A 20398-nucleotide genomic window follows, 5' to 3' on the forward strand; every position below is an offset into this window, starting at 1 on the left:
GTTAATTATTTTGTTTTATGCGACGAAATATGTCAAGTGTCAAATTGAACAAAAATTTTGAAATCCTTCGGCCGGTATGTCGGGCGTTCGCAACTTAATACGCAGATAACTATTCTCGGATGAGTAAACAAATTTTCTCGTGTTTTCTAATTGATTTTCTAATTGGTGTTTGCGACAAAAACACTTTCGGTTTCCAGTACGGCTCGGCTCCACGATATCATATGATCTAAACTGCTTTCTGCTAAGCTTCCTGTTCGACCCGCGTCAACGATGGGCGCCACTATCGCTGCTGTCAACCACTCGAGAACAGACAGCAATGTTGGGGAACAGCACAAGGAGAGGGAAACGTTTATAGCGCGCGATGCATTTAATAAACGTTAGACGACGTTTCAAATCGTACGAAACGAACAGGACCTGACGAGGATGAGGATTCATTTGACTCCTCGTTATTCGGCTCGGTAGCTATGAAATCACATCGATACTCCTTGCGTTATACACCATTTTCTCCCTTCTACTGGTTCCGCGCGTTATCGATTGTTACGAACGCGCCGTCTGATAATGCGTTAAATGTGCACTTCCTTTAAGCAATATCGCATATCCTCGCGTTCGTTTGCCTTAAGAATCGAATCGTCGCGTAACCAGGATCATGCGCTCCGTACTAAATTAATGTGTGTGCTTGTATACTGTGCGGTATAAAGGTAAGCAGACACAACAAACACGCGACTAGTTTATTTTGTAATTAAACCCGTCGCATTGTTTACCGTAAGCAAATAAATGAACAGTTCCGCTCTTCTTGGTTTTTAGATTCTATTTTGGTTAGCACGCGTATAACCTTCTTTTTTCTTTTAATTGTTGAATGCTTAAAATTTTTTTCTACACGCATACAAAATCGTGCATACAGCTTTTTGTAGGAGAAACTTCAGGATTAAATATTTAGATTGTAATGCTATCTCCAGTAGTTACAACATGTTGAATGGTTTAGGCAGCTTTCCAAAACGAAATGAACGGTTTTGGCAGCGTACTATTATTGCCACAATGAGATGTAAAATCACAGCGATGGAGGCATTTAAATATTCATATCATAATTAATGTAATAAAGTAAATTCAGAGCATTATATGCCGTTTTATTTCTTTAGAGTAAATAGATTCGAATAGCTTCTGTTTATTAGTTTTCTTGTGGTTATCTATATTGCATCCCCTGAATTACGGCAACCGCATGACTCAGCTGTAACGCCGGTAGTCTGAATAGTATTATGTACCTTGTATGCTTTCTTATCAATTATAATTTACATATTTACGATCTATATATTATAATTATTGAATAATTATGCAGAGTTACCTGTGTAAGTTATAATTGTAATCTCAAGCCTTAAAATATTAGCTTAAAATATTAATTATTAAAATTATTAAAAGCAAAATAACATTATATTTATTGCTCGTTTGTTGCCATTAATATAAAAATTTATTGTTTTGCATTATTCCATAGCATGATTAAATGTTAGAAATTCTTTGTAACTATTCTATTTTGTTAAAAATTTTGTATTTTTATGTAGTCTCAAAGTATCAGGGATTTATGATTCTTCACTGAGCTCCAGATAATTGAGATATTAAAAATTTAAATAATTTGACCGTTGTATGTACGTATTGAGTAAGGGAGCAAGCACTGTGCTAGAATCGAGCTTGACCACCAATAAAGAGAATAATTGTAATTGTTTATAGATATGATAAATAGAAAGGTACATGTCCGAACATATCAATATGGAAGCAGAAGACTGAAAGGCCTAATAGAATGGAACCGAGGTTGCCCGTGAAATACGACGATTCTTAAGTTCAGGATGGAACTCAGAAAGGGGCCCTGGTCGAAAAAGATCTTGGTTCCGGCCTGTTTTTTGGTAATTCTAATCTGGATCTTTCTAATCGACAATTCGTTACTTCTCGCTGGCCTGTCCGGTACACCGACCTTACAAAAATCCAGAAATTCTGTCTATTCCACACAAACACACAATCAAAATCTGGACCATCTCTATATCAAGGAATCCTCACTGCTAAACGATGTCGAATCGAAACACTCAAAGCTATCGAAACTTCAAATGGTGTCACTTTGGACAGGCAACAGCAGCGTTAAAGGAAACTCGACTACGCCGCGAAAATATCAGATCTTGAGACAGCAGGGCCTGATGCCCAGCAAACAGTTGCCGACTGCTTTGATAATCGGCGTCAAGAAAGGCGGGACTAGAGCGTTACTAGAGTTTTTGCGATTGCATCCAGCGATTCGCGCTGCTGGATCCGAGGTGCACTTCTTCGACCATCATTACGTTAAAGGATTTCATTGGTACAGGTATGCATTGTCACTAGACTGCAGATTTTCAGGAACAATGGAACAATCTTTTAGTTGGTACAACCATTGTTGCCTTTATAGATTAGCCTATGAAAATAATTAATCAGTATGACCTTATTAATCTTTCAATAACTAGAAAAGTACTATTGAATCATCAAACATTCATCTTTTTATTTTTATGATTCCCTTCTGCACACTCTAATCTTAATGTTCAATTTTTAAGTCAATCTTCTTTTGAATGAAAGAGGAAACAAGAATCTGTTAGCAAACAGTTACTAAGTAACAACAAATAATCGTATCAATTTACAAAATGATTAGATATAAGAAGGGTGTTTAAAATTAGGCGATTAATTTAGAGAGACGCAAGTCAGTTGAATCGAGGAAATAATATTTGAATGTATAGATCGTTTCTATGGAATTTTGCAGACACCGAATGCCCCCGACCTTGTCCACGCAAATCACAATGGAGAAAACTCCGTCTTACTTCGTGACCAGCGAAGTCCCTCGAAGAGTCCAGCACATGAATTCAGCGATGAAATTAATTCTAGTTGTGAAGGACCCTGTAACCCGAGCGATATCCGATTACACGCAGGTGAAGAGCAAGAGGGCGAACATGCCGAAGTTCGAGGATCTAGCGTTTCTGAATGGATCAAAGATCGTGGACACGTCCTGGGTACCATTGAAAATCGGCGTGTACGCGAGACATTTGGAAAGATGGCTCCAATACTTTCCCCTGTCGCAATTTCTTTTCGTATCCGGCGAACGATTGATCGTGGATCCTGTCGCTGAGATCACGAGGGTGCAGGATTTCCTAGGCCTAAAGAGGGTAATCTGCGAGAAACATTTTTATTTTAACGCCACGAAGGGGTTTCCCTGTTTGCTCAAGTCTGAGGAACGTCCTACTCCCCATTGCCTTGGTGAGTACGCTATAATTACCATAGATTCCAATCTTCTATTGTGTTACAAGTAACTTCTGCCTTTCTTGTTCTATGTAAATATGTCTAATTGTTTCGATTTCATTCACTTGTTGTTCCATCCAAATGTTTTTGATCTTGTTGTCTAATGCACTATCTTTGGCAGAAAGTGTTTCATCAAAATCGTGGATGTGGTCGTTGAAAACATTATATTTACAGAAAAGGAATAATAGTATATACATTAGACACATGTGATAGAAAAGTTGACAATATAAGAATCAATGTTAATTTTCAAAGGAATATATAAACATGAACGTTGGAAAGGAATTTAAGAATACTTTTTATCTATAGTCTATTTCATATAGGACAGATTTAAGAATTTTCTGTTTAACAAGAAACTTCTAGGGATAATTTGACTCTTCTTAAAGTCACTATGAAATTTTCTCATTTTGTATCTTATAAAATACATACATATTCGTACTTTCTATGTGAATTTTATAATAGACTTCTTCTCAGTTACATGAATAAATAGACTGAACGTATTCGATGAAACACTTTGTGCCAAAGGTATGCTAAATCAGGGTTGTTCGTAGCCACGTCTAACGAATGTCTATCAGTCCCATAACAGCAGTGTGTAATTTCAAGGTAAGAACAAGGGTCGTAGCCATCCCTACATAGATCCTGTAGCAATACAACGATTGAGAGATTTTTATCGTCCATTCAACCAACGATTCTATCAATTGACGGGAATGGATTTCGGTTGGTTGTGAGATTCTAGGGATAAGTAAATACATATCGAAGATAGTTAATTAACGGATAGTCAATACCGCGGCTCGCGGACCTAAACTGCATGGTCCGGGCGGGCCGTGCAAATGGTAACGCCGGCGAACGTTGCTCACAAGCGTGCGTTCTATATGAATTATTTATCGACTAGTCTCGCCATAAACTCGCATCATGTGCACACGGATGTCGCCAAATTTTCGGTACTCCATCAGACACAGCGCAGGTCCGTTCGCTAGCTAATGAACGCTACGAACCATAATTTTTTAGACAAACTCTTGGCTTCCATCATTGTAAAACATCCGTCTCACCGTCCGAAACTTGGTACATCCTATTGACCAATGAATATTAGAGATAAGCAATGCGGAAACGTAAGCATCACTTATAGGATATAGTAATTCCGGGTAAGATGGCCCTAAAAGTCCCGTATACGTTACAAGCAAGTTCCAATTTCCAGCTTTTGGAAGTGGTATAATGAACGTTGCTCGAGAGTCTCTCGTTTCCATTGAGAAATTAGGTGATTTCTGCTAAATGATATCAATTGAAACTCTAGTATGTAATTTTCGAATCAGAGAATATAGGAAAGAAATTGCTAAGACAAGCTCGAACGTGATTAAACTATGACGTGACGAACGATGATGGGTCGTCTCACTCGGATCATCTGGGTTAGATGGCCTTACGAATAGAGTCCTTTTTAACGAAGAAATCTGTGGATTATCTATTCACTTTGTCTTAATATCATAATTTCGTATCTACTTCTCCGAATATATTTACTTATTGCACATATCGATTGATGCAACGTACTGACGTTTTTAAGAAAGATGGGCCATCACTCCCCAATTTACCCTAATAGAGAACTTAAAGATATAGACAGTTAGGCACAATTCAATGAGTGAAAAGGTCCGGCTTGAACGGTCAAGCTGCGCACTGTCGAGTAACTATTATTATTAGTAGCACGAAGAATTCGTTGTCGCGAGATATTTCCAAACTTTGAAGATTATTATCGTGAATTTTCGTGATACGTACGTCGATCAGTTGACACTAGAAAGTAATTATCGAGAAGAAAGGGAAGGCGGGTGCTGATGTTTTATCGTTAATTTCCATTTGCTCTTGCGTGACTTGGAACGCAAGAGACGATATCCTTGTTTTAATGTGTTGACAATATTCCAACGAATTCCTGTTCTTCTTCGTGATATTACCGCTAGACACGCGACTATTACTAATTATACGAATGATTTTTGGTACACATATCATGCTATATTTTATATACACGATATTATAAGGCAACAATATGGGCGATCGTTTATCTTTCGTGGAAGTAGCGACTAGGTTTTAATTATATCTTCCAGTTAGACGACTTTGTAGTTTCTGATGTATATTTTTTAATTAGCGTACACATGATTTCACGATTGAAGAGGCTCCGATATTTTATTGCCGATTGACGTTGGTGATCGCGTCAATTTTTGATTGTTACCAGAGTCGGCTACAGTTCAAAATATTTTAAATGTTTGATCCTTAAGTTGCCGATGTTTTATAGTTGCGATTAAACCTGAGATATTAAATTATCAGAAAATAGTGTTTCTATCAGGTGAATCGAGGATCTTTTGAATTCGTAAAGATTTAACGTTTTGTACATTTCAAGAGCAAACTGTGCGAGTAAGCTTAAATTCTATTTTATTTGAGAGTAGCAAGAACTTGTTTTCTAACTATAGTACACAATTTCAACGAGCATAGTTCGATTAAGAGATACCGTTATTAATAACGTCAATTAGACAGTTTCAACGATAAAAGTTATTTAAAAGTTTGTATAATCTATACGAGAAGAAGATAACGATTAATTTCGATACGTGCAGATAGGCACAAGCTTGCATGGACTGCAGAGCCTAAATAATCCATGTATTATATATTTTGCAAAGGTGCACGCGCATTCGCACAATGTAAACGCGAGAGTATGTACAAATGCAATCGTAGCGTTAAGTGAACTTCAATTGATCACTAATCACCGATAGTTGTTAATTATTAGAGTTTATTCCCGAAGAAACCGCATGTTCTTCGCCTTCCAACGACGAGGGCGCGTTTAAACGATTAGAAGTTTAAGCGATCATTGACTCGAATTCTCGAATAATATAGTTAAGTATACATTAAGTTACGTTTTTTGCTCAAGTGGCCTGATTGATCCGAGAGAAATGAATCTATAAATAAATAATAATTTAACGGAGTACAGTATACATATATATACACAGGTGCGTAATGTATACTTACGATCGGCGTTCATTTAAGTTTATACAATTGATTCACACTCTGTTGTTTACTGTTTGTTGTCTACTCAATATTTTATTATCAAATGCTGTTATTCATATACTAACTTCGTCGTTTCGTATTATAAGTAATTCGTTGCGGCAGGAGGCATGGTACGAAATGGTTCCATAATCGTCGTTTCTGTTGACGAGCACTTTACACAGCACTATAGGCACACGTCGGCTATTGTGTATCCTACTTGCAGGACAAAAACCTAATTGTCTGTAGCGGATCCTGTACAAAACACGTGCAATAGGGGTCGGAAATAAATTTATGTTTTTAAGAAACGTTCGAGAAGTCCGTGTTATTCCACCATTCTACCGATCGTCCGACGAAATCCGCCGACGAACGCCGCCGACAAACTCCGTCGTTGGGTAACAAATAACTACTACCAAGAAGCGTCCTGTTACAAACTTTATAATAAACAAACGCCTCCAGAGGCTGGAAGGCGACACGTCGATCGTTAAAACGTCTTTACACAGCTGTAAAGAGTATTTTATACTTAATACTTTCTCCGGACATACCCATTCCGGTCTTGACACTCCCCAGAGGGAACAAAGGAATTACGTGGTCACACTGGTTCAGTTTCTACGTCTATTCAACTATCAAAAAAAAGAGAAAGAAGAGAGAGAATATGTTAACAATACAAATCGAGCCATTTGACGGCAGACGAATCGCAAACTATCAAGTTTTGTTCAAATACGATCCTCCGTGCTCCTGACAACTGCGAGAACTCCATCGAAACGACTACGCATAACGTACAATATATATATTTATATATATATATCTAATATATTTATATATATTTATATATATTTATATATATTTATATATATTTATATATATAAATATTATATATATTGGTGCGGCACATACGTTTTTATTCGGTTACTCTACTCTTATGGTTAAAGTTCCTTGAGCAATCTTGTCGATTGATGGACGGAATACATATTGCTGAGAGAACGCCGTTTACGATACAATACGTCGGTATGTTCATCATACGTAATCGTCGGAGATTCGTAAATACTAAACGCGTAATACAATTCGATCGTGGTTCAACGAATACTGATTACGGTACGAGACTATCGTACACACATTTTTTCGGGGTTTGGGGTGAGGGGCTATGGGCTAGGGTCGCTCTTACGTCTCTAACAACAACAACATCATCATCATCATCATTATCATCATCAATCAAGAAACAAAAGCGGCTCGAATTGGATTATCGTTTCCGTTTGCTTATATCGTTCGATTATCGACTACGAAACATGCTTAAATGTCTACCGCTGCGAAAACGCGTCGCGATCTCTCGACGCTCATCCCGGCGCGGATTAAAAGGCTCTCCTAACGACGATTATCATCCGTGTGTGTGATCGTGTTTACGTACGTGTATGTGTGTGGGTATTTGAAAAAAGTACCAAACCAGCGGATGGTTATTCACCAGTGTCGTAACGTGCTAACATTTGTTCCTAATCTAACGAGACCGCCGCCGCAGAAAATCGATTTCCTGGCATCCGCGACCTACCAATGTCGTCATCGCCGTCATCAACATCGATATCATCATCATCGTCGTCGTCATCGTCATCATCATCATTATCATCGCCAATCATCGATTCCGAGAGCCGATTTTCTGTGGTGTGCGCGAGAAAACGCGCGGGAACGGTGCCCGTTCCTTCGTCCGGCAATTTTCCTCGATCTCTCGTCGATCACACTCAGCCCTGCCGATCGACAGACCTAATCAGCTCCGATCCGATCACGCAGAATGGGCACGGAGATCGCGCACAGGTTGACCAAAGAGCGAATTTCATGCTGTTACGGAAACTCGGCTCGGCCAATACGGCAGGCTCCAGCGGTATCGTTCCGACGGGAAGTCAGCGAGATCGGTTTATGTACAGATCGGACAGCCCGCGGGAAGCCCGATCCCTATCACAAATCGGGGACACGATTCCGACAAGACTTAATGGCAAGTTGCTACGAGGTGCGTGACACCGCGCGCGGTGTGGCGATCGAGGTACCTGTCTTACACGTCTTACAGAGAATAACGTGCACGCTAACGATCGCGAAATCGCTGGGTGTCCCCCGTTCGCTTTCCGTTCCTTCCGGTTTTCCCGTCGGCACATTCTATGTACACAGCGATCCTCTTAATCCTGTCAGAGTCGAGCTCGCTCGACGCCGCCGATAACCGAGTGTCATCGGCTCCGATGGTTGTTGTTCGGTTATTAGTTGAGCCTTACGATTAAACGACGAGTTATGGCATCGGGGGTTATCGCGCTCCTAGCACCGTCTGCGGGCAAGCTATGCGTGTTTACGAATTCTGGCAAGCTCGGAAGGGACTCCGGGTGTCTTCTGTTTCCACGCCGTTCCACGCCGATTTCCACCGCGAGTCGGAGTCTCTCTCCCGTTCCTCCGCGAGCTCCAATAAATTAAACAAGGGAGAAAGATAGCCGAAGAAGAGTACAACATAAACGGAGAGAAAGACAGACAGATAGATAGATAGACACAGAGGGAGATGGAGACTATCAAACATGGGATCGAGATTCGTAGAGTAAAAGCGAAGTTGACGGGCGTTCAACGGGCGTTCCGGGTCCTCCGTGTCCGCTGGATGCGGACGATCGGCGGGCCGCGTAATCGTGGATTAGCATTTTCATGGATCAGCCTCGCCGATCAAATTTCCGCTCTCTATTCTTCCCGTTGTTGCGTCGCCCTTTTGTGGTCTCTTTTCCCCGCGAACGATCGAGGCAACGCGCGATTTTCTATCGTCTTCGTGTGAACGCGAGATCTGCGGACCCGTTCCGGGAGAACGACGAACGAGGAATGAAAGGGGAGAGTCGATGAAAGGGGTCCGAGCACTGATTAGATATCTCCTCGGCGATGCCACTGTCTCAGAGGTGCGTGATTATGATATCGTCGTCGATATCGTCCTTCTCGTCGTCGGTCTCCTCAACCTGGTTCGCTTCCGCCTGCGCCGCCTTCGGGTCCTCCGCGATGGCCTTCAGCCTCTTCTGCTTGCGCCTGTGCAACAGCTCCACCACTATGTAGCCCATGGTGCCGATGATCAGCACCGTCAGCAACACGTACAGCTTCATGCGGGCGCACAGGTGGGTGCTGTACGCGTACGCTATCACGAAACCGGCGCTCTCCCATAGCCTGTAGTTCGAGAATGCTGCTTCCTTGTTGCGCCTGAACAGTGTCCCGTACAAACCTGTGGACAGTGAACCTCGGTTCGAATCAAACGTTTCGGGAACATTCGCGTTTTCTATACAGATTAGAGTTCTTTCGTCGCAGGGTCTTCTTGGTAATCGATCAATGAAAAAGGCGATGTCTTTGACCAGTTAATCGGTTCGATTAATTTCGCAACGAGGACTTTTTCCTTCCAATGTTATAATGCTTAGAGCAATGAAAACAAAGACTGCTTCTCACTTATTGATCATTTACCTCGACAAGATATTTTATGACATATTTAGAGAACATGTAAATCAAATCGACGACATTTTAATGCACAGTGACCCGGGAAGTGGTTTCCTAAAAGTTTAGTAATCGAGACTTCGAAGCTGTTTGTAATGAATTTTAGGGCAACAGTACGAAACACGTAATAGCGAATTCGAATCTCTTGATAAAATTAGTATTTCTGAAAACGGTCACCGAAGCTCCCGATTTTCCCAAATTGACGCAACCGTCTGCGATCAACGGTATCCCTAACAAATAATTTGTCTCTACCCGATCCGAAAGTTTTCTGCACTGTATTTGGAATACGCGGAACATGTTTGTCTTTTCGATGAAGGAAGACCTTTCTGCCGAATAGCTGTCGAGCAGCTTCATTAATATCCACGTGAACTTGCGTCATATCGAAAGATAGTATCAGCTGACGGTGCGTCGCGGTATTTCAGTAGATGTGGAGTTCGTTAATCGACAAGGACGTCTAAATGACCACGAAATCGTACCTGACGCTAAGCAGTATGACAAGAGATGGGAATCGTTAAAGTGTAGTTAGCAAACTGGAAGGTTGACTCAAACTGAAAGAATGTAAGAGAATCAAAGAGGTAAACGGTTGGTTGTAAATAAAATTGAAAAAGTGGTTGGTAGCTTCACCGATAAGATACATACGACTGTTTGAATAGCAGTTAGAAGACAATCTAGTTACCAAGCATGTGTGCGGCATTAGCGTTTACACGATAAACTGGAAGCAAATAGAAAATGAGTTTCTAAAACGAGTGTACTCAATAAATGTATATACCGACGCTGGGGGCACCGGGTACGTATCTCGTTAGCTTTTCATTCGTACTTTAATTTTCAGCTTTACGATCCGTTCCATATTTACTAAGCTCATTAATTCAGTACGCAATCCCCGTGCATCGTAATCGAATGAATTATCATAAAATCTAGCCGTTAATCTTGGCTATTGAATATGCACAAGTATGAATTACAAATTAACAATAATTTTCATTGTTCCCGTTATATTTCAAAATCAACTGCGTCCGTAATATTAATAAGCTACTTAATCGATTCGGCCGACGTTCGTTGTTCGGAATTAAAATGTATCCGGAAAGATTTGTACATCGGATCATTCTAGATACACAAATTGATTGAATTACGAAATCATGCCGAAATAAAAGATTCTACAGTATATAATACAGATGATTATACAGTTATTTCTATTGGACCCAGTAAGAAGATGAACGCTGATCTGAAAGAAGTATGTTCAAAAATAGCTTCGACGAAATTAATGCGCAAGGATTTGCAGTTATTAATGCAAATATCTACCAACTACCGTTCGCGAACTTATTAAATTTAAAAGGAAAAATCTTCGCTTTATCACCAGGTATATAGTTACATTTTACCTCAGTCTCTTAATTCTCAAACTAAACCACAAAATGGCCGTCGAAACTGGCGACGTAACGACGCCTCGCCCTCTTCGAACCTTGTTCAAGCACGCTTAAACGTTCACAAAGTTAATAAAACATGTACCATTTTGTACAGTAGAGTCTACAGAATCATCCCATGCAATGATTATTCGCATAATTATTGCAACAGAAGCAGGACAACATTTAAACCTGTGAAGAGAGCAGTAATCGAGCAAAATGCTCGATTCAACCACGCTTAAACATTCACAAAGTTGATAAAACATGCACCATTTCGTACAGTAGAGTCTACAGAATCATCCCATGCAATGATCATTCGCATAATTATTGCAACAGAAGCAGGACAATATTTAAACCTGTGAAAAAAAAAACAGTAATCGAGCAAGATGAAGTAGAACTACGATTCGAACGCGTCCTCGACGCTAAAAAATTTCTATAAAATCACCTTCGGACCGTGGACATGTAAAAATCAGGATCGGACAGCTGTAACATCGTTACCAATAAAAGCCGGTGGGGGGAAAACTCGGTTTCCAAGGGCGTTCGAGGTGGTTTCGCGACACCTACCATTAACTTGGGTCTGCCAAACGGCGTCGCCGACTCCCCATAGTCCCGAGACAGTGTAGAACACGTAGGGGTTGTCGGGATGGGGTTTCCAGTGGAGTAGCACGACGACAAGACTAGCGTGTACGATGGCGCCCAGCGCCATCAGCGGCTGCCTGCCGACGAACTTCATTAACGAGCCGAAGACCAGGGAGCAGACGGCGTTCACCACGCCGAAGCAGATCATTACGTAGCCCACTCGGTGTACGCCCAACGCGCAGGAAATGTACGCCTTCGAACAGAAAAGAAAGACACACGATAGGAACGTTAATGAGACGGCGCCTCGCTAATCTTGACCGGCGATTCCGCCGGCTCCTGCCAGGATCATCCTCGCCGGGCAGCAATGTGTCCCATGGCGCTTCGCCGGGCCCGTTCCGACAACGAGAAAAACGAACGCGTACGGCCGCGTACGGCCACGCTCGCGCTCTCCCATGAACGCAAGAATTTTTCTCGATTATCTCGGGCTCGCCCTGCGCACCCGGTTTTTATGGCTTCAATAAAAGTTACTTATCTCGCGTACAGGGTGTCCGTGAATAAAGATCGCCCGATACGCCGGATTCTGGTTAGGAAGTTTACGCCGGCTCTCGAACACCGAAGCCTCTCTTCGGCTTCGTGTTAGCCGGCATTCAGCCCGGAGGTTGATGAAGATATTAGTCTCGTTCCGCGGTTTTAGATGCCGCCAGCCGGGATTCACGGGCGTTTTTCATTCAAACCGTACAGTCGGCTCGGACATCTTTTTTTTTCTCGACCGGGCCCGATAACGCTGAACGATTATTTAAATTAACGAATAGCAAAATAACGCACGGGGGACAGGTTTGGCGACTGCGTTAGCGAATCCGTTTCGGAATTTATCGTTGGAAGTTGTGAATTATTTTTCATTCGCGTTGGAATCACTTAACATCGGCTTCCAAGATCCGAGCCGCGCGATTCTCGTCGCATTTTCGGGTAAATCGTTTTTAACGCGCGTTAACAATTACTCAGCGGGTCGATTATCACTTTTTCAATTCTCTTGATTGCCACATCTTTCGTTGTGCTTTCTAGTACATTGTTCTTAAGGTGCGTTCCGCGTTACTCGATCGGGCGCAGCATTGCTTCCAACCTTCGATTAATGCGCTTCTTGTCGCGTTTTCTGGCAAATCATTTTTAACGCACGTTTGCGATTTCGCAATCGTGTGCAGCGTCACCGCCGTGTACGAACGGCAAGTTTTTCGAAAACGTTGTTAACACGGTCGCGGAACAACTGCTGCTAAATATGCAGCGTGGCCGGGATGAGAAATACACCGATAAAAAGGTGACTATTAGATTCGCTTGAAATGACGCGAGATAAGATGGTGTGGGACCCGAGGAGCGTAATGGTGATAGCTCCTCGGTGAATAGCCTTGGGTTCTTTATTAATTTTGCTCGGAGTGTACAGTGTGTAGAAAAGGTATTGGCACACACCTCTTAAAACGGTATAACTTTTCTTGAACCTGGACTGAACGACTTTTGCAGACGTTAGTTAGGATTAGTTCACTGAACAATGATTTTTATTTGACTTTTTCTAAATGACTCTTTTATGTGACTTTTCATTACATTTTTCCATCGCTCGGGATGACGGAAAAATGAAAAACTGACGTTTTTTTAAATTTTCGTTATAGCTTCAAAGTGAAGAATTTAAGAAACGATAGTTTTCTCTATTTTTTCTTTTATTTCAATAGCACAATTGCGCGAAAAGGTATTTTGGTCATTAAACGGTAGACCAGTTCTGTTCCAAAGCGTTCGAATCATTTATAGCGTAGCCTGAGAAAAGTCATCGCGTTTCAAAAGTGTGCCAATACATTTCTTTTACCCGCTGTAAATCGATCTATCGTGATTGCCCGCTGGAACGGCGCCGAAAGATGAAACTCCGCAAACAAAAGTAAAAGGAAACGCGCGCGCGCCTTCTTGGATTCGTTTTCGAGCCTAGGCATCCCCCTGAATCATTTTACAAAATCGCGAATCATCCGTCGAACGAGAAAGAAATTGCGGAGATGCCGGAACGTGATTTCGAGCGCGTGTCGGTCGATTGAATTTTCGAGAATCGTCCTCTCCCCGCCTGGTTGTTCGTGTTCGCAAAACCGATTTCACGCCGGCAAAAACGAGAAAACGCCTCGCCTCGGTGCCGAAGTAGTTTCACTGCAGGGATGCGTCTCTATGCGCTTTCATTCGAGCACGCGTGTGCGTGGCGAAGGCGAGGCGCAGGCTGCGCGCCGTTCGACACCGGCGCGATCCGCGGAGCGGGAAAAAAGGAGCGAAGAAAAGAAGAAATACTGGTTCACGGGATTCCAGGTATGGAAGTGGTATCGGGGAATTGCTGCAAGAATAAGATTCTGGACTATTTATAACATGCGGAGAGCCAGCTGATTCAATGGGAGCCAGGCGTCTCGGGGATCCTGATGCCTTCCAGTAGCATTTATTTCTCCAATTACTTTATTCCTTGGCCATCTTGTTGTATATATATTTCGTCATCGAACTGGTTTCAAACAAGTTCGCCTTCCAAACTGTATCATTCCTTTTTTTTCCCCTCCCGCCGCTCCCCCTCCCTCCCCCCCTGTCGTCCTCTCTTCCACGTCTTCCTCCCTGTCTCTCGCTCTTTCTCTCTTTCTCTCGCTCCTCCACCCGCGGGCGAAGGCACGCAACCGAAGCCATTATACAATTAATAAACCGAAGATGATTCGGTGGTTTAAACGGCCGAAGGATGATGATGCGTGCCTCCGCGCTGGATATTTTAGCGTATCTGTGATCAGCAGCATGTATTTCCGGAGAACAATTGCACGACCTCGCATGGCCGTTACGCATCATGAATCTGCCGTTCTGTATCCGGTTGGTATCCGGGTGATCCTAGTCAGTCGTTCGTTCTTTTTTTCCTTTTTTTTTTTTCTTTTTGTTGTGGTCGTTGCGTCGCGCCGCGCCGCTCTGTTCGACGAGGATAATCGTTAATGACTTCAGGATGCCGGTTTCGGACGTCGGCTCTCCTGTCCGGAGCGGTGTTTCGTGATCGAAGCGATTGCCGTTTGACTTTTAATCCGGCAGGAAGCTCGTTTGACTTTGTAATAGAAAATCAGCTCGACGTTTGTTCCCTTCGTGCGCCGCATCGCGGCTCGATTTCCGCGCTTTGCGATTCGAAATTAAATGTTCCAATTAGCTCTCGGATATTTTCTAATGCCGGATCTCTCGGCGGATCAGTTTCTTTTCTCATTTGAATACCGGTTAGAAGATCGGACTTTTGCTCTCTTTCTAACATTACGCCGGCGTAACCGCGGCCCGCGATTTTGATATCCACCTAGCGTCTCGTCGGTGGATGTTACAGATTCTTACGAGATACGTTACGAACGTTTCGGCGCACCGTGGCGGAAGTTACAGGAATTATTCGCTTCGAAGGGACAGCAAGGTGCGAGCGCGACGAAGGAAAGCATTGTTATTGATCGCCAGCGGCGCGATGATGCGCTTCTAATTAACCCCTTAATGCGCAGTTCTTTTGAAAGAGGCCGGTCAAAAAAATCAATTTTTTTTAAATGTAAGAAAACACAATTTAGAACGTTGTCTTGGCAAGAAAATTACAAAAATACAAAAATAATCAAAATTTTTATTGCAATTTTGAATCAGAATCTGAATATGAATACGCTGTCGGAAAGCGGCTCACAAGGAAGAGATAAGTCGTAAGTGATAGGTAGAAAAAGGATATATTTTATACTTGAATAAGTAAGTGTTATAGCTTACAATCCCATGTAAATGATAAATATCGATAAAACGATTGTTTTTTTTTTGCTTTCACATTGTTATCTTCAATTCTCGATTGCATTCGAGTGTGAAAAATTATAGCAACATAAAGTACGACGCCGCTCGAATTATCTCGAGTGTGCACAGTTTGGCCAGTTTAGCGCGCTCGAGTTAACTCGAGCGTGCACGTTAAGGGGTTAATCTCTTATCGCGCTGGGTTTATATTGCTGCCCGGACGAATTTTCTTGCGTAACAAGGTTTAATGTGTCACCTGCGTGAAGTCCGCGCCGATGAACGCCTGTTCCATGCCAATCCATACCGTGATTGGTATTAGAAGCTGCTGATACGGTTTCTTCAGTTGATAAGCAGTTGCGGAAAGCAATTGTATACCACTGAGTTCCTGGCTGTCGGCACGTCGTTGCTTTTCACCGTACCTGGAAGAAAAGGCGGGAGATGTTAGTGTCTGTTCCATGAATAATTATATTATTATTAAAAATTAAATGATTAAATAATACGTTCATGTGTTAACAGAAGCGCGTCAGCGACGAAAAGCGAATTCACTTTACCCTGGTCGATGTTTAATACTTGATCGTCGGCGGAACGCAATGATATACATTCACGAAACAGAGGATCAAAATTTAACCGTTCGATTTTCCATATTTGATAAGAGAACGATGCGTGTTCAACAGGATTTCGTAAGCAGACTGCAGATTTTTACGCGCTCGCGATGCTCGTAATTACGCAGAGCATAGAAGACCATTGAGATCGTCGAACTTTTTATTTTTAATATTATCGTTTTCCAATCTTTATAAAACAATTGTCAAAGCAAGGAATTCGCATAAAGATCCAGGGACTAGTCTTAACTTTGCACACTGTCACCAAAGCTTGTAACAAAATTTTCTGAAGCTAAACTGTCTTACCATTGACACAAAAGTGAAATATACAATTAAAATCGATTGTTCCTACTTCGAACTTGAATAACGAAGAGGTTCGAGTCCGATTTACATAATTTACAATCGCCATAATTTTATAACATTGACGGAAAGCGCGTCGAAACAGATTTTCATAGAAAATGTAATACGGAACAGTATTTATTTCAAACGATGTATCAAATACATAGTAAACGGCGATTGCTATTATATTTTTGCTGCAAAATTCTCTCTGTAATCGCATTTTTTATCGAACGTTGAATATCCTTAACGTCACCGAGTTTTTACACAACGGCGTCCAGTGGCGACTGGATGATTTGACAATAACAGATTACGGAATAACTAAAAGACTGTATCAAACAAGGAACTAGCAAAAAGCGAGCGAGACAAAATTACAATTCTTCTTACAATGCTATTATCACCACAGATGAATCGATAGCGGTTCCGCAGTCTGGCGATGGTAGTCAAAGGTTCGAAATCGGCGATCGTCATTACGGTCTCGTCATTCGAAAGAGGATGCCTCGTTTGTCGTGAAAACCGATTTTCGTCGGCTTATCCCGCCGAATGGCGTGCGTTTATATCATCAGCCATGAAATCGGTAATTCGTAATTCCGGCGACATCAGGAAACGACGTGGTTCGCGTGCGCTGCCATAGAAATCCCGGACAATATATCGACTCCGCGAAACGGTGTCCCGGATGACTTGAATGGGTTTGCCACGGGATATCGAAGATGAGCGCGGCGCACGCGTTCGTAACAATCGGATACGTTCGAGACGCAATTTCGCCGACGGCGAAAACTCCCGAAACTTCGAATTCTCCCGATTCGAAGCCTCTCGAAAAACGAAACCACGCGGCGACGAGACGCGACCGTTACGGTACACGTCCACGTGCCGGTATTACAGAAGCCGCGTCTCAACCGTCGACGTAATTATCGTTGCATTTAAGCCTGCAATTAGGGTAAAGCCTCTCGCTCTGTTCCCTGGCCAATCATCTTCTACAAAATGATTCGCGGTTTGCCGGTGCTTTCGTGGACTTTTCGTCTCCACGGAACCCTCCGTCTGGAATTAATTATTAGATGTCGTCTCTTCGCTTCTTCTTAGAAACTTTGTTGCCGATCGCGCGGATTCAGCTCGGAATTCGACGCCCGACGCATGAGATTTCTCTGCTTCGAAACATCATCGGTCGATTCGCTGTGACAAATTTCCGTGAAATATTTTCCCGGAGCTTTTATCTTAGACTCTCTGTCGTGAACCGTGACCGCAGCTTCTGCGCATTCACGAGGAAACTGCACAGCTGCACTTTGTAACAATAGGAACGTTCGAAGAATTGACGAAAAACCGACTATCTTTTACCGATTATACGATACCGATTATTTTTTATTATTTCTATCTGGTTCATGTTCCTTACAGCGGACGCAGGACATCTTCATTTTACATCATGATCCGCGGTCTAATTATGGCGCTGAATTTGGTCGTCGCGGTAGAACTATGACAGATCCGTTCAAAATCCTTGCGCGTCGATCTTTTTGGATATTTTTAGCTCGCTTCTCTGGGATCAACGTTGATCTTGTCACCGGAGCTGATACAAATAGCTAATGGTCTGACCCGGTTGCTAAAATATTCATCGAAACGTGCACGGGTCATATCGATTTGGTTGATGGCACAGGTGCAGGTCGGAGTCGATTGACTCCGATTTACATTTCGTCGGAAATAGATCAGTGCGAAGGCAGCGTTGAACGCGCGAACGTGAAAAGATCTTGTGGACAGGTGGTTCGGATACGCGAGAGTTTGTCCGACCTCTCGCAAGGATCTCCGGCTTCTCGGCCCGGTCGTTCTTCCACCTCGTGGACGGAGCATGGTTGCTCCGTTTCATGAAGGTTCGCCGCGTTCATTATACCCGCTGCGAAACCGGTTCCACTGTGTTTTCTTCGCGCTCGATTTTTTCCGCTGGTTTATTTGTCGCAATCGGAGGAAAACATCGAATTCGGTTCAGAAAACGGTCGCATACCCGGCGCAGAACGTCCTCTTTCCGGCGCCAGCCTGGAAGGCAAACACGTTGCAACTAGAGATCGAGTAGCTACGAATCTAGTTGCAGAGTTTCTAGCTGAATGTCTCGCGAGTGCAGTACATTTCTGCCGAATTTTTCTTTGGTTTGTAAACAAGAATTGACTAAAATGGATTATTCGAGTCTCGCGGCTCATTTTTGTAGTTTCCGATTGTCGACGATTATAAAAACGAGGTGCAAGGCTCGAATAATCGGATCTCCTGTTCCAAAATTGTTCATCATTGTTTGCTAAGCTGAAGGAAAATTAGGGAGAATTTACTGTACTCCGAAAAAGGATGACACTTTCGAGCAGATTCGAACCGTTTTCGAGTACATCGGACCTGGGCAAATTTTATTTGGAATGAAAATAAAAGGAGTGGCTATTTAAACGAATTTCGTTATTATTTTATTTCGAATGTGACGAAAGAAGTGATCCTCAAAATAATATGCAACAGAAAGATTTTATTTTATGAAACCTTTACAGTAATTTTCTTTGAGTAGAACTCCTTAAAAACGTTTCTCATTATCGGATAATCGTTTAACATAGCCTGATGGGGGCTTTCATTTTGCAGATAAATAAATGCAGATAATATTTCAAATAATATCATTTCAAAAGTGGAAACAATTATGAAATAAAATAACACGTTGTTAAAAATAATAAAAATAATATTCCAAATAATGTCATAATTAGTCATTATTTCGAATAAAGTCATTACAAGTTGTACTCATTTTAGAGATCAAAACTTTTACGAAATGATTACTAAATTGCAGATCTTTATTTGAAATAAAAATCGTCCACCTCGATTGCAGCGAACTGAAGACAAACAAAGGTTTCCTTCCTTCCTTAATAGATTTGATAAGTTAAAAATAACGTAACACAGCACTTTCGAGGTCCCTTAATCTTTCCACTGATTACGATTACGACGACAATAATTACATACAGCAAGCATACCGGATGAAACTTCACTGTTTTCGAGCAGTAGCCGAAACCCACGGAACGCAACCTATTCACCGAAATTCGCTCGAATTCGGAAACGTCGTGTCCGATCGCTAGTCGCAACTGCGTGATCGATATAATTCCCAGAAAGATCGCGGAAGCGAGTGCTCGAAGAAAGCGGGCAATCGTAAAAGAGCCGTTCCGCAGAATCCGGTAAATTATCCCGCGCTAAATTTAGCTCGCGTAGCAGTTGAATCGCGGTCCGAGGGTCCGAGGCATCGAGCCCGGAGCCGGTCCAAGGGACCGGGGGGCCCTGGGACGAGCTTTCGGACTCGTCGGGCCCCTCGGCGACCGGCGGCGGCGCGGCGGCGCGGCGGGCAGCGGCGGATCCGCGAAATAAATCTTAATGGTAGCGTTAAACTGGCGTCCGCCCGATCCTCGAACCCGGACGGCATTCCAACGAACACGTTCGTTGTTTGAGTTTCCGAGCCTAATGCTCCCTCTCCCGGTTCTAGAACCCGCCGGCCACGTGGTGCCGGTCATCAACACTTCAAATGTTAGCGAACCCGGTTAGCGGTTTACACGCGATTGTGCGGGGAAGTTTGAAACCTCTGACGAGTTCTTCAACCGCCGGGCTCTCCCTCCGACAGATTAATGATGGCTACGAGCGAGACGGCTGATCCTCGTTCATCAATACCGCGGTTATTTGGTTCGGTCTGGGATTTTACCATAATGACTAGACGGCCGACGATGTTCGGGCCGCGACAAGTCGCGTCAAGTCGCGTCGCCGTAACAGTGTCGCCGACGAAGCTGATGGGATTAGCTAAAGTCCACTGTTTGGTTAACTGTTTGCACGTCTATTTTTATTCGGGTCATCTTACCTTCGGCTTCACGGAGCTCCAAAGAATTCTCGAATACTCTCTTCCGTGTTTCCAGAATATTATCTCGTGCAATTATTTGTTTA

The 20398-nt window shown here is 42.7% G+C and overlaps 2 protein-coding genes across 5 annotated transcripts in view; one reads left to right on the plus strand and one right to left on the minus strand.

Annotated features, from left to right (window-relative positions):
- The first annotated feature begins 8 nt into the window (after positions 1-8).
- Hs3st-B (Heparan sulfate 3-O sulfotransferase-B) lies at positions 9-6617 on the plus strand. 3 transcript variants are annotated; one of them, XM_033479194.2, is made up of 5 exons: positions 9-698; positions 1554-1637; positions 1720-2338; positions 2765-3255; positions 3898-6617. In XM_033479194.2, the coding sequence occupies exons 3-5, from the start codon at positions 1836-1838 to the stop codon at positions 4020-4022; spliced, it is 1119 nt and encodes a 372-aa protein (XP_033335085.1). In that variant the 5' UTR covers positions 9-698; positions 1554-1637; positions 1720-1835; the 3' UTR covers positions 4023-6617. The 3 variants fall into 3 exon arrangements, with proteins under 3 accessions (XP_033335085.1, XP_033335086.1, XP_033335084.1); XM_033479195.2 differs by lacking the exon at positions 1554-1637 and having other exon boundaries at positions 9-458; XM_033479193.2 differs by lacking the exon at positions 1554-1637 and having other exon boundaries at positions 10-698.
- A 114-nt stretch (positions 6618-6731) lies between these two features.
- Positions 6732-20398, minus strand: part of LOC117225542 (UNC93-like protein) — an 84281-nt gene continuing 70614 nt past the window's right edge. For both annotated transcript variants that reach the window (XM_033479190.2, XM_033479191.2), the window contains exons 4-6: positions 15796-15958; positions 11751-12018; positions 6732-9529 (exon numbers count right to left, since the gene is read on the minus strand). In XM_033479190.2, the coding sequence (XP_033335081.1) occupies positions 9210-9529; positions 11751-12018; positions 15796-15958 (751 nt within the window). In that variant the 3' untranslated portion in view covers positions 6732-9209. The remainder of the gene's footprint in view (positions 9530-11750; positions 12019-15795; positions 15959-20398) is intronic.

Source organism: Megalopta genalis, chromosome 2 (genome assembly GCF_051020955.1).
Source record: "Megalopta genalis isolate 19385.01 chromosome 2, iyMegGena1_principal, whole genome shotgun sequence".
NCBI lineage: Eukaryota > Metazoa > Arthropoda > Insecta > Hymenoptera > Halictidae > Megalopta > Megalopta genalis.